A 19,374-nucleotide genomic window follows, 5' to 3' on the forward strand; every position below is an offset into this window, starting at 1 on the left:
ATAACAACTTGTGTTAATGAAAAAAGGAATCAGTTTCTTGGCTAGAGCTCAGCCTCAGCCACATCATAGAACCCACCCCACTCTTGGCCCATACCCGTGCCATGTGCCCTGTTGAAAGAGCCTCCAAGGCCTAGACTCAGTTATTTTTTCCATTTACAGAAGATCAGAGACAGATGAGGTTCCACCATTGAGATATTTAGAAGTCATTATTTCCCATATTTAAAGGTATATATTTCGTATTTGGTGAAAAATATATAGTTTACTTCTAGACTGCTTTCTGTCTAGTCTCTTGCCCTGGTCTCCTAATTCAGGTTCGAGTCTGTTAATCATATTTCTCCTCCATTGACAAAAGTCATCGATACTGAATATTCTCCTCCATTGACAACAGTCGTCGATACTGAATAGCCAAATCAGACAAACCTGAGACTCCTGACCCATTATTGAATTCTACCTCGAGTTGATAAAGCAATGACTCAATCTCCTTCTGACAGCTTCTCATGCCCACCCCTCCCTCTAAAATATGAGCCCTATTTACCCAGTTATTGTACATCTTCTAGGTAACAAGCAATGTGTCAGGAATTGAGATAGAATGTTAGTTAAGCCACTGGATGTAGCTGTTAAGGTACAATGAGTCACATGCACACATACCTTTGATGTGAGGCAGAAATTGATGAGTGACTCAATAAGAATCTGAAAAATGATGCTGGCGTTCATAATGGGAAAATCACCAGCTGCAGGTGGGCACTGGGTCTCAGACATGGTGACCTTGTTAGAGCTACAGTGTTAAGGATGCCGCTGCCCATCCCTTTGCAAGCGTTATCTTAAGAAACCCTCCCTTGGAGGTAGGCACTTACCTATTTTCCCTTTTTATCAGATGAGTACGTGAGGTTCAGATATCTCACGTGATGTGTCCAAAGCTACTGAGTTATTGGCTGAGGATGCTGCAGTTTGACTCAGATGCCCCTGTGCTTCACATCTAACTTGGCTCTTGAATGGTCATCTCACTGCTTTTGGATGAGGATACTGGAATAAACGTCATTGCCAGCACAAGGCATTGCACGTGCAAGGGCATGGCAGCATGAAAGAGCGGGATGGAGCTGTTTTGATATGGCTAAGTGATCCGTTCTGTGGTTTGGGACCCAAACTAAATATTTGTGGCTCACCTCTTTCATCAGACCTGTTCCAAGTCCTGTTGGCAGAGGGTGACTTCTGCCTTCTGACCCCCCAACCGACATTCTGTCCTTTGTGTTGGATATGTTGAAAAAGAATTCAAAGCATAGCTCAGGATGCTGCACACCTCAGCACCTTGGATTGGGGCTTTATGCCACTTCACAAGTGCTTTTGTGAACTGTAGCCCTCCAGAATCAAATATGAACAACAGCTGAAAGCTATTTCTACCCACCTCCTTAGCGTGTGAAATCTCTGCCACATTTTTAAGGACAATGGTACTTGGAGTTTAGTCAGTTGACTCCAAAATACTCTAAGAAGCACACTAAAGTGTTCTCCAGCAAACCAGTGTCACAGCCGCGTGTATGTGTCAGTGCTGTGTGTGTGTTGTAAAATGGCTTCCCTTGGCTCAATATGCTTTGCTTACATGTGGGTCCACTCTGCCACTGAAATCTGCTGCAAGCCTTTGGTATTAAAGTTGTGTTTCTATTAGAACCTCAGCCTCATTCAATGGTGGGGCTCATCGGTCCTTTGCCAGAATCATAAGTCATCTAGAAACGTCATGGGAAGATATTGGGGAAGATTGTAAATCACTACGATCCTTTTAAAAATAGGCATTTAGAAACAGTTTCATATGCGAGATACCTTGTGATCCTTACAGAAACCTGTGAAGGCTACATACGATTCTTGTTAAATTCATTTTCATGCTTAGGAAACATAAATTAGTTTCTCACGACCACGTAGCTGAGAGCTTCTTTTCTTGTTTTTTTTTACTCAAAGTATACCAAAAAGCTTTGGAGAATCATTCCCTAACCCCTGTCCCCAGCCCTCTGAAGTCTCTTCTTTCTGGGATGGTGACTATATGGGTGGCAATCAGAGAGCTGCTATCAGATTGGACTTGTTCAATCAAGGTGTGGGACTTTGTTTCATCTAGATATAATTTATGTGAACATACAGATATTCACATGTATAAACTCATGTATATATAAATACACAAATATATAAATATCCCAACATATACACATATACACATGCATATACATGTTTACATGCATGTATACACTCTAGACAAGTGCAAACATGCATTCCTACACTTGTCCATATTAACATACACAAATATGCACACAATGCACTTGTACACATGAAGACATGTCTGCACACAACACATTCTTGCACACATACCCATGCTCACCCACATACAATTAGAGACATTCTCCACTTACAATAATACACATGGAATTACCAAGTATAATACAATGTGAAAGAATATAGAAGAAAATTTTTGAAACCATTGTCCAGCTCCCCTGAGGCCATTCGGCTGTAGCCCGTATTGAGAATGCTGCAATCTGTGTCTCGACCTTTTTAATCCTATTTTTAAATAGATGTTTTGGGTTTTTGTTCTGTGGGGTAGGGGGTTATATATGTGGTTTGATTGCCAACTATGACTGTTAAAATGCTCATGTCTGTCTGGGCCACTTAAAATAAATCTCAATCCTCTTTGCATTTCAAAGTCGTGCATTTCTGTACCCACTCCTGAGAGAGTGGGAAGTTTGGGACCTAGCACGCCGCTGCCACCACCACCACCACCACCACCACACATCCTAATTCTGGGCCAACACCGAAGCCCGGCCTAATTTTCTCGGTTTGCTCAACTGCTGTTGTCTCCAACCTCCTTAATCAATGTGAAAACGATCCTCGGTTCCCGTGTTTTGGATCTTGTGACCAGACTAACCTCGCCAGTGCAGGGGTTGGTGTGTCTGCATGGGAAATGCACTAATATGGATGTTTCTCTTTGTGTGTGCACCCTTGCAGTGTTGTTTACCAGGATGGATTTTATGGTGCAGACATTTATGTAAGTATTCATTCACTTGCATGCCGTCCCTGTTTCCTCCTGGAGTCATTCTTTTTACAAGTTTGCTGTGAATTCCTCTACTCAGTGTAGTTGAGTTTCTGTCCTTGGTCCGTAGGAAATAATTCAGTGGTTTGTCTTGCAGGACAGAAAACCTTCTGCCCCTGAGCTCATGGCAGACATCACTGGCTGTTTAGTGGGGTGGAATTAGCCCCTTGATCAACTTCAGAATAAATGCAATCCCCCCAAAAAGGTGGCATTTCTTTCATGCCAACTAAAGACCGCACTTCACCCACAAAGAAATTGTCTCTCAAGTTCTCAATATGTTCTTTGTTTTCAGTATAATATTTAGGATAACAGCTGTAGTTACCAGCTGCAGAGGGTTAAAAGATATTTTCATGGCTATTTTTGATGTTTTCCCTAAAATATCACAGCAGCCTTAGGAACACTCTCTCTCTCTCTCTCATGGGCAAGTTGAGCCCTAAACATCTCCTACTAATCCTCTTAACAAAATGTATGTCAAATTGAACATTGAGCCCCCATTTTCTTTTAACTTTTATTCCATTTTCCCCCAATTACATGACTTAAAATTGGTTAATAGTATCACTAAGTTTATTTTTAGAAAAGAGTAGACTATTTCTCATTATGAGAATAAGAATTAAACTTATCTATGTTCAACTAGAGGTAGTTATTCTCCCACGTTATGATACGAGCATTGATGTTATGAAAATGACTTGGAGTAAACACAATTTTGAATAAGTGGGCAGTATTGGGAGATACTCCCTAAATCACAATTTTTATTACAAAATGCCTCAGTCAATGGGATTATATTTTATAGGCTAGATAGTAAAAAAAAATCATATTTCTGATAAAACTGATATCAGGTACTAGAAGACACTGATTATTTTATTTCTTTTAAATCTCAAATCATTACAGTTTTGAGATACAGTATTTATCTCCATCAATGATATAGACTTAGTTGAGTTCTATTGCATCAAGCATATTTACTATAATCTGTGGGTTAGTATTTTTCCCCCATAACAAAGGGAGTGAACAACCCATATGTCCTAATTCACTCAGTGGTCAGTTTTCTTTTGTGTGGAACTTAAGCTTTTCCGTCTCACGTCCTATTTTCCAGACTTTCAGATTTTAAATTATGAGGCAGGCTGGGGCTGAGCAGTTTGAAGCCCATTCATATATCCTCAAGCACCTGCTAAACCCAATCACCAGTCCTGGCTCTCGCCTTCATGCAGCCCATGGGTAGATGATTGCAGATGGAAGGAGCCAGAATGGTAGTTGGCATCACAGAATTTAGGGCTTTAGAAATGAGAGGGAATAGACAAGGGATAGAGAAATGCTTTTTTAAAAAACCCACCAAAATGGAAACTATCTCCAGCAACACCTACCCAAGAAAAAAAAAATTGCAGATTTTCCTTAGTTAAAAACATTTCACAATCATTTAGCGAGTGTCCACCTCTTCATGCCTCAGTTTCTTCAAACTGACGGTAATTTATTGAATCATTAATGTGTGGCATTTTATACATATATCAAATTGGTGTCTTGCTGGCCTCAGATTCTTGAGTAGCAGGAAGGAGAGGCTCCCTGAAGGCAAGGTCTGTGGAGCTCCCACAAGTAAGGAAAAACAAGGAACTCATTTAAGTGAGGGAGAGTGTGTGTCTTTATCAATTGGGGCATACCGCTGCATCAGAAAAATCCACACAGCAAGGCAAATTGATAAACACAAAGTTAGAAGAAGGAAATATGCCAACCCCTTGACTAGAGGGGAAAAAGCAAATTTGTTCTGGGAAGAAAGCCACAGAAGTGTCCCTTTGTGCTTTTCTAGTTCCTTTAGGAGATTTTGTCACACATTCACGTTGGAGCCAAGCCCACTGGGTACAGTGGTGCAGCCTGGGAAGCATCTAAGTGAGCTTCACAGAACAGGGTTTCTTCCAGTCCTAAGTTGTCTGATAGTTTCGTTTACAAAACTGCCCCTTCTCTGACTTTTCAGGCCACGACCCCCAGCCAAAAATTATCATTTTCCCTACTCTTTATATTATAATGACAGTAAGATTTTTCAGAGGGCAAGTATCACATATGCCATCAGGTGACAGAAAAAGTTCCTGCGATATGAATTTAGAGATTTGTTTACCCAGTACAAGTTTGTCCTGTCTCTCAAGTCTCTAGAATCTTGTAGACCTTCCTGAATATTTTGCTTTGTCAGATGACTAATTTAACATATTGCTGCTGATGTGTGTCTGTGTGTATATTGGACAGTAAGAAACTAGCCTGCGCCACTGCCCAGCTCAGCAGCAGAACAAGAGGTCGTTGATGACCATAAATTTAAGGAAAAGAAATATAAATGTGTTCTGCACTGCAGAATATACAGAACAAGATTTGTCCTAGCTAGAAGTATGTCATAATCTTGAATGTGCTTTTTTAAGCCACTACCCTACCTCCCTTGAGATACCAGCATGTTCTGATGAGTGAAAATATCCCCAAGCTTCGTTTTTAAAAGAGATGATGGTTAAAGAGGTTCTTAGAAAGTCGTATGAGGTTCTACTTTAAAGATTTTGGCTTACTCCTTCAATCTCGTTACAAACAGTACACAATAAATAGGTTTAGGGCAATTCTGAGAGGCCCTGGAATATATGTTAGACACATCAGACACCTCTAATAGATTTAAACTTTATTATTATTGTATTATTTGAGATGGAGTGTCACTGTGTCACCCAGGCTTTAGTGCAGTGCTGTGATCTCAGCTCTCAGCAACCTCTGCCCCCTGGAAGCAGTTCTCCTTCCTCAGCCTCCTGAGTATCTGGGATTACAGGTGCCTGCCACCACCCCTGGCTATTTTTTGTATTTTTACTAGAGACGGGATTTCACCATGTTGGCCAGCATGGTCTCGAACTCCTGACCTCAAGTGATCCATCTGCCTCGGCCTTCCAAAGTGCTAGGATTACAGACGTGAGCCAAGACACCTGGCCATAAACCTCTTTTTAATTTTATTGGGTAATAAGTTTCTAGCTTTGGTCACTGCTAAGGAAGACAAAGAAGGATACTGTCAGATTCTTCCTGCTCAAAATGTTCACTATCCTGGCCGTATATCAGAGCAGGTCAACAACTCAACAGCTTGGATCTCAGAACTACTGGGCTTTTCTAAGTACCCTGCTCTCCCCCCTCCCCTGTCCTTTGTTCTCCACGGTCTTTCCATCCCTACCACCTGAGGTTGGAGCCCTCGATCATTTTTAAGTTCTGCCGAAGCACATAGGCATTTAAAGACCTGCATGATCCCAGTAACTGGCAAGCCATAACCTCCTCTCTCAAATGACCTCCTTCTGAAAGTTTTCAGAGGAGAGAGGATTGAGAGCAGAGAGGGACAGATGATCACAGATGTCCTGAAATTGCCAAAGGGAATAGACTTATGAAATGCTGTGAGCCAGACACGAAAGGAAAAAACCAGGACAGCTTGTTTGGGCAGAGGGTATCTTCAGGATCTGAGCCCTGCAGGAAAACCACTGCCTCTAGCCACAGTGGAGAGGTTCAGGCACAGTGTGGTTGGCTACTCATCAGAGAGGACGTGGGAGTTGTCTGAGAAAGGAGGATAGGAATGATCTTTATCTGAGTCCCTTCTACCTGAGATCAGAACACAATACACACACACACACTTTTGTATAAAAAGATAGGAATTTAAGTTTCATAATGAAACGTATCAAATCTACCAGTTCACTATTACTGCTTAGTGGTGTACCTTTACATAAATTCCTTTTAATTAAAAAGTGTGTCAAGTTAAGCAAACTAAATAGTAGAGGTTATACAGACAGAGTGGCAATGCAAGGACTAAGGTTCTTAGACCTAGAGTCAACTCATATTTGGAAGTGAAGCTATAGTTTTTTTTTGTTTGTTTTTTGTTTTTTGTTTTGGAGGTGTAATCTCACTCTGTCGCCCAGGCTGGAGTGCAGTAGCATGATCTCAGCTCACTGCAACCTCTGGCTACAGGGCTCAAGCGACTCTCCAGTCTCAGCCTCCTGAGTAACTGGGATTACAAGGCACCTGCCACCACGCCCAGCTAATCCATGTATTTTAGTAGAGATGGGGTTTCCCATGTTGGCCAGGCTGGTCTCAAACTCCTGACCTCTAGAGATCCACCTGCCTTCGACTCCCAAAAGTGCTGGGATTACAGGTGTCAACCACCACACCTGACCCCTGAAACTATAGATTTTGAGGCCAGAAGTTGACCAGGGAGTGGAAAACAAGCATTGCGTAACTGAACCAAGACATTTGTTGGTTGACCTTCTCAGGGAGAGATCAAAGAACATAGTATTTGATCAAAAGATAACCATTAATATTACAAATGAAAAGAGGGAGAGAAAGAAATTGTAATGAACTGTTAAAAAGAATTGACAAATGGATAGAAACTGGAGTAACATAGTGGGGTGTTTGACAATGGGAAGAGCAGAGAGAAAGAGTGAGAGGATATAAATTATCAATATTGACCATGTTCCTTTTTGTTAAGAACATCCTAAGCATCCTGACATTAGACGTAACCGTGAAGGCCGCCTAGCAAATGTGTCTTGAGATTCTAGTGCATTTTTACACCATTCCTAAATTCTGTATAACAAGTTTCTGGTTAACACCATGGCTAAACACAATTATTTCTGAATTCATGTCACTCTGCCACCCATATGTTTTAAAACAAAGAGATATCCTCATTTCACTGATGTTTAAACTCAGGAATGGGAAGTGTCAGTAACTTTGGGAACATGTAAAGCTGGAAAGTAGGAATTCTTTAAATAAAAACCCCTAGTCTTTCTTCCTGAGAACTTGTTTTCAGTGTGAGGTGGCTGAGGATTGGCATTTGGCTTGCCATCCCCAGTCACCATAGTGGAGACCTCAGTCCACCAAGAAATCAGGCAAATGCTGTGTTTGCAATGGGAGAGACAAGATGCTGAGTGTTTTACCTGTATTACCTCATCTCTCCTCACCACAGCCCTTGAAACAAGGCATCTTACCTCTATTTTTTGTTGTTCCAGAAAAACTTTTTTTGGAGACAGAGCCTCCCTGTATCACCCAGGCTGGAGTGCAGTGGCATGATCTCAGCTCACTGAAACCTCTGCCTCCTGGGTTCAAGCAATTCTCCTGCCACAGCCTCCCAGATAGCTAAGACTACACGCATGCACCATGACACCGGGCTAATTTTTGGATTCTTAGTAAAGATGGGGTTTTACCATGTTGACCAGACTGGACTCGAACTCCTGACCTTAAAGTGATCCACCTGCCTTGGCCTCCCAAAGGGCTAGGATAACAGGTGTCAGCCACCAACCATGGCTAACAGGAAACTTTTTTTTCCAGAAAAGAGAAAATAATTTGTCCAGAAATGTTCACTGACACTGGGCCTTGAGCCCACATGATTTGACTACTGAGTTTAATGCTTAAGCCGTGAGCCCACAAACCCAAGTCATTGCTCCAGTTGAGCAACATTTGAAAACTATAGTGAAAGACAGGAAAAGAAGAGGGAGAGAAGTGAGCATAATGGGGTGGGCAGGCCACTGAGAATAATATTTGTACTAGAAATATACAAATAAGCAGTGAACTAGCAGAGAAAAGAAGAAGAATGTTGTCAGGCATAGCTCCACAAAATTTGACTTTTAACATAAGTACATTTAAAATGGAAAGGAAAGGCAGGCTATCTGGAGGCTATATAGGAAAAAGTATATGCACGCCTTTAGAGGGTACGTCCCTCAGTCTCTTCAAATGTTCAGCCATCTCAGTGTCTGCCCTGGAACTGGAGAATTTTATTTCAAACTGTGACCACTCACATGGAAAATTAGTTTTGCCCATGAAAAACTCTTACCTCCAAAAACTGCATCCTAGTCTGTACAAGGATTCTACAGAGACCTTCCTTGCCAGTGCTAGATGTGTATGAAATCATAGCATTTTGAAGCTATGTATATTAACACTAGTTTACACACATAGACACACAGTCACATATACTCACAGTTCTCTGAAAGTATTAAAAGTTGCTATCGTAGCTTCAATGCAATTCATGAATTCATGAACTGCAATTCTGCTGTTAGTTGAAATTAACAACTAAAGGCGTTTATGCAGTTACGGTTGCTACTGTGCTGTTTTCTTAACTACTTCAAAAATTAGGACATTCGTGTTAAATCCTTAGATATTCCAGAAAATTCCAATCATGAGTTAAAGAGATAAATTTGAAATAGTTAATTTGGACTGTTGGAATATGCTTTAAGAGGCAAGAAGCCATGAAATTATCTTTTTCTTCTTTAGAAATAAACACAAGTTATAACACGAAGTGGTTTGATCCCCACCTCCACCTTGATACTCTCCATTGCAGAGATTTGCAACTAAAAATGTTTATCCAGGCCCAGTGCCCCTTTCAGCTTGGTGGGTCAGTCCTAAGTCTTGGTGAAATAAGAGAGAAGCAAACTTGTAAATGAATTGCTCTGGAATTTGTCTGACTTATGCATTCTCTTTTATTTATTTCATTTTTGCATTGAAAACATTACATTTCTGTTTCCTTATAGAGTAGTGTATCAAGAGCCTGTGTATGGCAATAAATTGCTGCAGGTATGAAATCCCGACTGGTGGATAAACTCATCACTATGATTGTGGGTTTGCTGTGAAATCCTTACTAACAAGATAATTCTTGGGAGGGGAATTGTTCTCTAACATAGGAGGATAAAGACTTAACTGAATTTTCCAGTTTTAATATGAAATCTCCTAGAATAGAGGTGGCTATCCCCACATCTATCAATATATCCGCTGACTGTGTTATGGCTGTTTCTTCCAAATATGGGTGCTGTTTCTATGACTGATGTTAGCTGGCCTTGGCCATGAGGTTTGTTAGATCCTGAGTGTGTCAAGTGGTGGTCTAGCTTGGCTGGGGTTTTTTTTTTTTTTTTTTTTTTTTTTTTTAGCTTAAAAGGTATCTGGACTCAATCAGTATACATCCAATGAAAAGAATTCAAGGTTCTGATTGAACCAATTGACTAGGTAATTTTTTAGTAGGTTCCCAGAGTGAACTGGAATGAGGTTAAATCAAGAATCTCATATGCAGCATTAAGAGCCAGCATACCTGACATCTAACATAACCCTCCCTGGTCTTAGTAGAGCTGATCAGAAATTTATTTCACACCTATTGTTATAGCTTTTAAACCTATTTCTCACTGCTGAAGCAACCACCAACTGAATAAATTTGTAGGAAGAAAAAAAGTCAACATATTTGTTGGAATATGGCTGGCCTAGTCTCTCCAAATTTGGTCTATTACCCACATTGAAACTGTCAAATAAGATGAATGTCAAACTGATGATGATCAGTGAGAGTTTTAGGACATTACTTTCCCTATCGCGGCAATTCCCTTTTTTCTTCAGTATTAAGAGTGAATTAAGAAAGTACTTTTTGTAAATCATGAGAATTGATTGAGTTTTAATTAAAACCTGAATGTGAGAAAGAGGTACTTTGACCTAGTAAAAGGTAATATGGTTAAAATTCCCGAGATGAACTTTCACTGTCACATTTCAAGAGAACTGGACCTCTGAATGCCACCCTTCAAAAATAGATGAAGGTGGCCAGCTGTGATGGCTCATACCTGTAATCCGCATTTTGGGAGACCAAGGCAGGCAGATTGCTTGAGGCCTGGGGTTCAAGACCAGCCTGGCCTACACGTCAAAACCCCATCTCTACTAAAAATACAAAAGTTAGCCAGGCGCGGTGGCACGTGCCTGCCATCCCAACTACTCGGGAAATCACTTGAACCTGGGAGGCAGAGGTTATCGTGAGCCAAGATTGCACCACTGCACTCCAGCCTGGGGGGCAGAGAAGACTCTGTCTCAAAAAAAATAAATAAATAAAGTGAACATATAATATAGGTAAATTAGGAAGTGTTTCATTTTAAAATGTTCTTGTAAGTATTATAGTAAATAAGATTTAAGTTGTATGTATATATACCAGCACACCTGTTTTGCACGAAGTGAGACTTGACCCTTGGATATTTTGGTAATAAAGGGAGCCTTTACCCCTGGTTAAGCTGATTACTTTCCTATGCACTCCAGTTGAAGGAAGTATGCGTAACACGTACATGTTACAGGCCTACCGATGCCCACGTCCCCGCTAGCACACACAGGTTTCCCCTCCCAGAATTCACTATTTGTTCAATAGAACAATTTATTTTCAAAAGTATGCTCTAAAGTGAAATCTTTAAGCCTCATTCTCTGACATGCGCTGGAGGTCCCACAATGTTCATGAGTATTGTCCCAAGGAGTTCCACAGAGTAACCAGTTTAATTTAACTGAGCATCTGCCAAACTGGTTTGGTTGTGGAAACTTTCCTTTCCACGATTCCCCACAAGCATAATTTTAAAAATGCTTTATTATTTGGGCACAGTGGCCTACACCTATACTCCCAGAACTTTGGGAGGCTGAATTGGGACTATCTCTTGATCCCAGGAGTTTGAGAGCAGCCTAGGCAACACAGTGAGACCCCATCTCTAGTGTAGTAAGAAAATAAAATACTTTATTGGAGCGTCATTTGAGGTGCTTAATGGGTAACTACCTCGAGGGACCTCTAGAGGTTTTGCCAACAAAGGAAACTTCTCACTCCACACCAGTGGGTTACTCTGGTGGCCTCACTCATTTGGTGGTGGTGGTAAGAAGATCCACAATAGCAACTTGAAATTATTATATAAGATTACAGGTATATTTTGCTACCCATGATGTGGAGAAATAAATGTTTCAGGAATGGGGAGTGTAGAACTATTTCGTACTTATCATTCCTTGTTCCTTTGGTTTGGTGGTGGGAAAAATCACTTGTCAATGACACATTTTTGTCATATGATCTCGGAAGACCAGGTTCAACATGAACATGGTCTGGTGACGGCTATTGAAAGTGAGTGTTCCTTTTACAGACATCACCATGGAACCTCGAAGAAGTTGTGGCTATGCTCAGTGGGCTGCAAAATACAGAGCAATAAAATTGATGCCAGTCACCTGTTAGACAAATTAAAGCAATTTGTATTTTTTGTATGTAAAGCAATTTATATTTTACAGTGTATGCACACGTATACTGAGTTAATACACAGCTCTTATTTCCCTAGTGTGAATTGCATACGTAAGAAAAATAGCAAAGGAAGGCTATGCAGTAAAGATGGAGAGAGAAAACCACCTAATCCCCTTTTCCCTAATTATTACATGTTTCAGGGATCATTTAGACTGGTACTGTCCAATCCTTTTGCCACCAGTCCCCATGTGGCTATTTACATTTAAATTCAAATTAACCGAAAAGTAAATTTAAAAAATCAGTTCATTGCACTAGTTACCTTTCAAGAGTTCAGTAGTCATTTACTAAAAGTAGCTACTCTGCTGGACAGCACAGATATAGAACATTCATCTCCAAGTGGTCTACTCGACAGCAATGAAACCACTGATCAAGGTCAAAAATCTCTCCACTGGCTCTGGAGACTTAAGAAAACTGTGATCTTGACCGTTGAATCAGGAACACTCACAAGCAAATTTCTAGATAATAAAGACAAATGTCAGAACATTGACGACTTGTGCCCGTCTTGTATAGAAACACACATTTTCTTTAACTGGCCAGTCATATGCAAACAGTAGAGGTCATTTTGAAACCTTCGCAGATGACCACATTTGCTGTGCAGAGGAATCCCAGGTGTACACACCTGCATTTGATGTTTCTACTATACATAACGTACTAGTCAGTGTGGTTCATTTTAGTTTCCACTGCAGCAATTCTTCCCATTTATCAGACTTGCTACCTTCTTCTATTGACTGAAACTAAGGCAGAAGGTAGAGGATATGCAAATTTCAAACCAAGAGGCTTGCAAATAGGATGTTACTAGACATCTTTGGTGGGACCAAATTCAGCCACCAACTCATGATTGACATGGCATGTGACTGCTGCAAATACTTTTTCTTGTTCCAGAGAGAAACACGCACATACCACATACACTTTTTCTCTCTACTCAAAACTTTAAGCCTGTTGCAAGCTGATGTCTCCTAGAAATCAGCTAGCCAATTCTAGCCCCTCCCTACCTCATTAAGTTTAATGTATGTACCTGCACACCTGTATCTTTCTGTACACATCATGAAAGCCAAGAAGATAAACAAGCTATATAGAAAAATGGCTCCAAAAACCTGGTGACCCGATTTCTCTTTAGTCTATCACTGTTTGCTGAACTCAGTGCTGTCATAACTGCTATGGTTTTATAACTCATCAGCACATTTAATGAGTTTCCCATTCCTAACTGGAGAACACAGTATTTAGAGCACCAGGTGGCATCTGGCTAAGACCTTTTTTGTTGTGGTTAACTTCCATTATCTTTTTAAGGGAAGCTTTAAAATAAAAAAAAATAACAAACTTTCTAAATTATTATCTGTCATGATGTTTTAGGTGTGTCTTCTCCAGGACCGATCCAAATAATAAACTTCAAAAGATAAACTTGTTTCTTTGAATTGCTATGTAAATGATAGCATATTTACTCTGAAAGTTAACTGTGCCAGGAGGAGGCAGAAAGAAATTGAGACCAGTGTACCTACATCTTGAAAGAGGCTTTTTGTAGCTTCCCTGCTTCATCTGTCTTATCGTATTACTTAGTTTCATGAGGCCAAATGCCATGAACTTTCCCTGTCATGATTCTGCTGTTGCATACCTTCTCACACACTACACTTTGTCCTGAGTCACCCCTTTATGGTGATGGTGAGAACGCTTACCTCAGAGGATTATGGGACTGTGTGTTCTAATTAGAACCTGAATAGTCCTGTGTTATCAGTGGACACTGGATTCTGTTTAATTGTGCTGAGATCATTGTACACTGGTTGATGTATCATTGCGGTCCACTGAGCAAGAAGCTCTTATTTTCACAGTTTGATCATCAATGCTTCACTGAACACAATTCCTTTTGAATATGCCTATTTGCTTGTCCTCTTTGCTTAATTGAACAATTGCAATTACTGGTACATACAACTAAATGTTAATTTTTTCTTTTCAGACTTTTTCTGTTAATGATTTTATTTACCAATTAGAAGACTATCATATTTTCCACACCAAATGCTCCATCTGAAGCAGCATGATATATAACCATGTGATATCTTTGACCAAAGAAATGTTCAGTCATTTTCGTAATAATTGTGTAACATTTAGACAGCTAAAGACAGTCTTCAATAACGTCAGTGGTTAAACAACCAGATAGGTAAGAGACTAATAAACTTTCAAAGGGTGATTTAATAAATACAAAAGGAGCGCGTTTACTTAACTTTTATAAGAAAATAATAATTGTTTGAATAAAATTTAAGTTACTATCTGATAAAGGTAAAGCAGAATCAATTTTGAAAATCTGGAAAGTTCAGCAAAGTATAAAGAGTGTTAAAATAATCCCCCATAATCCTCCCCACCCCAAGACAATCACCATTAACATTTAGGTACATTTTCTTCCAAAGGCCTCTAGGCTCTTCTTTTGGGATATGCTTACGACCGCTAACCTTTAACATCCAGCTGAGGTTGATGTTCCACCCCTTGTTTCTCCAGGGTGTTTTTGTACTTTCACTTTGATACTAAGCTTTCATTAACCTCAACTTTAGCTCAGTAGATTTGGGTAACTGCTGTTCTGGTGTGGTCTTGCCACTGGGCGTCCCTGCAGTGGGCTCTGCTGCATTCCTGACTCACGTTTCTCCTTGTGTTTTAGGGTGGTTATGCTGCATACCGCTACGCCCAGCCTACCCCTGCCACTGCCGCTGCCTACAGTGACAGGTAAGGGTCATTCTTCTCATGCTTGACAACTACTTGGAAATTAGTTGATGGGAGAGGAGATTCTTGTATGGTCTTGGTGAAACTGCATGACTGCTGGGGGAGGTAGCACCCCAAAAGTTAGGTCCCATGGAAAACGTGAACTGAAGGCCCCATAGACAGAGGGCAAGTACTTCAACCCATTCTAAACTACTTTCTATGCTAAGACACAAAGAAAATGATAGTCTTGGTCCCTGTGTAGTTAACATCTCTTAATTCCTGCGACAACACAGCTTGCTCACATACACATATACACACACACACACACACACACACTCTCTCTCTGTACAACCTTCTTATGGTCGTCTATGTAAGACTGTGATTCTATCTAACTCATAGGAAGAAAAACAGACCATGATCCTACAAGGTTTTTCTATTTCAAGTGCCTTATTTCCCTTTTTACAAGGTCTTATACTGAATAAATTATTCCCTCCATTGCATTTTTACAATTTGAAATAAAGGAGAGGGAGAGTGTCCCTAGCATTCATTAGGAGATTCATTCTTTCTGGCAATGCCCTGTGTTCAATCCTACAAACATAAGTCAACTTTTATTTGTAATGCACACCACATGTTAAGACAGGCAGTGGAAGGAACCCAGTGTGTTTGAGAAATGCAGAAGTCAGAATGGATGGGCAGGTTTGCGGGGCCGGTGGGGCGGAAATGAGGGGTTTCTATTACCCAGGCTTAACAGATGAGTTGGTTCCTGAAACAGCAAGCCGTAGCTACTTTTGTATGGTTGCCTTGAAAAGGAAAGTGTGTGTTTTCATCTTGAATGCAACTCCTTGGCTCTGTTTTCTGAGGACATAAATGTGAATGTTCAGATGCTCTGCATGCACAAATGTCATTGAGGGTGCTTATTTTGGTAATGAGTCCTTTATTTTAAAAATACGTTTCATGAATAAAACAATGATAACAATTTGCATGTGTGGCTGGGGCATGCTGGGTCAGACAGGTAAGCAGGCGATGTATTTGACTCCTGAATGGGAAGTGTCGGCAACCTCTGGTGCTCCTACCCGGCCTGTTGTGATGTAGTTCCTACCTCGGTTTGCTGTGGTGTGCTTTCTCTGCAGTTCCATTCCATTTCTCACGAGATGTGCTGTTAGCTAATTGTAGCTACAGAATTCTTACAATGTAAGAAAGCAGAATAAATCCCTGAATCCTAAAATCGGCATTTTGAAAGCCGCATGCATACATTTGTAACAAATGGCTCTTTGGGCAAGATGGAGTTGAGATCTGCTGTCTGGTTCTATGCAGGTATTTTCTTATAAGCAGCCATAACAAGTTCTCAAGGCTGTAGGGGGCCTTGCAGAGAAATCCAGACAATTGTCAAGACAAGGTTCTCAATACATAAATTATACATTTACCCAGTAATCAGTTGCCAAGATGCAAAATGTGTTTCGTGTAAGTTGTTATCTTCAACACACTGACACTAGATTAGAAAAGTAGACAGGGTCAAAAAGGCTAATAAAAATGATGACAATCTTCAAATACTCAAGATCATTCTACAAATGAAAAGATCTAATGTTATTAAATTCTGCACTGAAGATTCACCAAGTATCAATTGCAATGTGGTTCAGCTGCAAGCCTTAATTATTTTTTATGAAAATATCTCTAGATGCTACATTCTCAAACACCCACTTTGCATATAATTATAATCATAGTAACTTTAACCTGCTGTATAAGAATCTTAAACGGATTTGATTATCTTGCTTTTCAGTATAAGTGCATCTACCCCCAAGCTGAAAAAAAAAAATTAAGAAATATATAATTTAAATTGACTCCTTCAATAAGGCTGGTCTAGACATTTAAAAAATAAACAACATATGATACTATTAGAATTATCTGAGATTCTGGCCAACTCTACTTGCCTTCATCTAAACATTTTTAAATTTCTACATTTTGGAACACCGTATGTGTAAAATCTGTTATTTTGATATTATTCAGATTTCTCATTGGCAACATGTCCCACTGAAAGATCGCCCTTGTTCTTGGATTGGTAAATCTTTAATAACTGCAATTACAACTTTAGTACATAGTTTCAGCCGAAGAAACCAACTATTCTGTTGTGCATATAACTGGCCTCTTTTTGTTCATTAGATAAATTTGCACATTTGGTCATCTTGGTTGCTCTGGACATTGATAGCTATCCCTGTTTAACTTTGTCATAAGCAAGACATTTGCCACATATGGAATTATTCATTGAAGTAAATTCATTAATAAGTACATGGGCAGAAAGCAATGTTTAAAGTTGTATTTCTGAATTTTTAAAGTGTCTATTAAATGGTGCTACCCCCTTTTATCTTTAATAACTGGATATTGAGAAGGAATACCTTTTTATAGAAGACACTTTTAGGGAAAATGTGAAATTATCAGAATAGCTTTTGAATCTAGATTAAAGATGTCAAGTACCTAGAATTTCTCTCAGAAGTAGCAATCGTGTAACCAGTTATTTTTATATCACAGCATAGAATCAGTAGTGATAGATTCTTAAGGTTCCTCTTCTGTAGAAGACAGGCAAGATAAAGAAAAACTTAAAAAAAACTTCAAAAATAGGAAGTAAAATCAGCAGGCATTGAGAATGTTTTGGTAATGCTCTCTGGTTGTCAATTGATCAAAAGAGAAACAGCAACAAACTTTCCCTGTAATCATGAGATTCATTCTTCAGACGTCTTGAAAGCAAAAGAAGTTTGATGTCCCCAGTTGGTAGGATTTTACCTTTTATCAGCACAAATTAAGCCCTCATCAAATTAAACATTCAGGGACCTTTGAGAAATATTGAACTCCAGTAACCTCAGGACTGTCTAGCAAGTCCTTAATGGGCACCTTGCAACTCCCTGCCCATCATCTTCTTGGTTAAATGATCACATGCTGATCATCTCGGAGCAACCTGAGAGTCTCTGCATGTTGACCTCCAGAATGAAGACCATCTGGTGTGGGCAGAGATTTCCCCAAAAGAAAAATACCTGACTGGACTAGGTAATTTTATAGTCTCATTGACAAATTTAGTGGGAATAGGTGAACATCTTTTCTTGGCATTTAGGAAACATTTGGTAAGCACTTGACCTCACCAAATCTTTATTTCTAATCTCACTTTGATTTATGCAAAGCCAACTGTCTGAACTCTCAAAGGAGAACATTTTCTGAGCTTGAACCAATTGAAGCATGGCAGAGGGGTCTTTGGTCATCTGGTCATTGCATGCCACTTGGTGTTGCTGATGTGTCTGTGATACGTTCTGGATTGGACAGGTCCATCACATCAGCTTGATGAATGGCTTGCTTGAATTAAGCCTGGGGGCAGGCTTCTCTTTATTGTTTGGCTCATGGTTTGTGTATTATGACTTCGTTGTTGTTGCATCTTGAAGCAGCCAAACTGGGAGGTTGGGGGCCGGGGTCGGGGGGAGGGGGGCGGTGGGGTAAGATTCCCTGTTTGATCAACTGTGCCACAAATATTTGGGAAAATATGATGTGTACATAGCTTTGATGAAAATGTTATCTCCCCAGACAGACATTTGTCATGCTTGTCCTGCTTGCTAACACTCTAACATTTCCTAATGATAAGTGCATGAAAACGTCCCGCCACATCAGGGCAGAAAGTTAGATGCAGACTGCCTAGAGACTAAAGCAATACAGAGTTTTTCACTCAAATTTCATCACAATCCGATTACACTGATAGTTACCAGGGGCCATTGCTTCCACATAAAATATGCATTTCTTGTAAAGATACATGAAAGCTAAGAAGCTTTTGACATATAATTGTAGCACCAGGCCACACAGGTATCTCTAAACTGAGCAAAAGACTGCAAGCAACATAATTTTGTTTTAATGGATACCTCTTTGGTTTTTGAGACCTTAAAGTTTCACTGCTAATGTAGAGATAGAAATTGCTCCTTGTGTGTGACAAAAATGACACATTGGCTCTATTGTAATATGTATGAAATATATACCTACATCAATGTAAATTTTATATAGCTCAACTTAAAAGAAATCCAAGTAAAATGCCATGTTATCTTGCTCTCTGCATACACACATGTGCACACACACACACTCACCTGTGCCTTGGGACCTCACACGGGACTCGTAAGTGTATTCAGGTAAAGCGTAATGCAAAGAGACCAGGGCTTGTTAATTTCAAGTGGTCACAAACTACATGCTAGAAAAAACGTAAGTGAAATATGACATTTATAACCTATGAATAAAAGGTTGTTTGAGACAGATTTGTGTTTCTTAGAACCTAGTAAGGATAAGTAGGCATATTTTGGGGTTCATACAGGATTTAGTCTTATTTAAAAATTATTTAAATGACAGAAATAGATACATACATACATCCATATACATACACATACATAGATGAGTGGAAGGATGGGTAGATGGATAGATGGAGATAAAGCAATAGAGGTGGGTGGATGAATGGAAAAAGGGAAGGAAGCAAGGAAGGGACCATCTTTCTGCCCTCTAATATTTCATCATAAGCTCAATGCAGAAAATAGGACTAAATCCTTATGTACAATCTTACTTCAAGCTGAACTAAAAAAGTAAAAGG

General features: G+C 39.8%; 1 protein-coding gene across 9 annotated transcripts in view; it reads left to right on the plus strand.

Moving 5' to 3' along the window:
• RBFOX1 (RNA binding fox-1 homolog 1) overlaps window positions 1-19,374 on the plus strand; it is a 380,384-nt gene that overhangs the window by 329,618 nt on the left and 31,392 nt on the right. For 7 of the 9 annotated variants that reach the window (XM_010353868.2, XM_010353866.2, XM_030925449.1 and 4 more), the window contains 2 exons: window positions 9,562-9,604; window positions 14,734-14,798. In XM_010353868.2, the coding sequence (XP_010352170.1) occupies window positions 9,562-9,604; window positions 14,734-14,798 (108 nt within the window). Of the gene's footprint in view, window positions 1-2,979; window positions 3,020-9,561; window positions 9,605-14,733; window positions 14,799-19,374 lie in introns of all 9 variants that reach the window. The other 2 variants (XR_004055484.1, XR_004055485.1) reach the window with 1 other exon arrangement.

This window comes from Rhinopithecus roxellana, chromosome 20 (assembly GCF_007565055.1).
Source record: "Rhinopithecus roxellana isolate Shanxi Qingling chromosome 20, ASM756505v1, whole genome shotgun sequence".
Taxonomy (NCBI): domain Eukaryota; kingdom Metazoa; phylum Chordata; class Mammalia; order Primates; family Cercopithecidae; genus Rhinopithecus; species Rhinopithecus roxellana.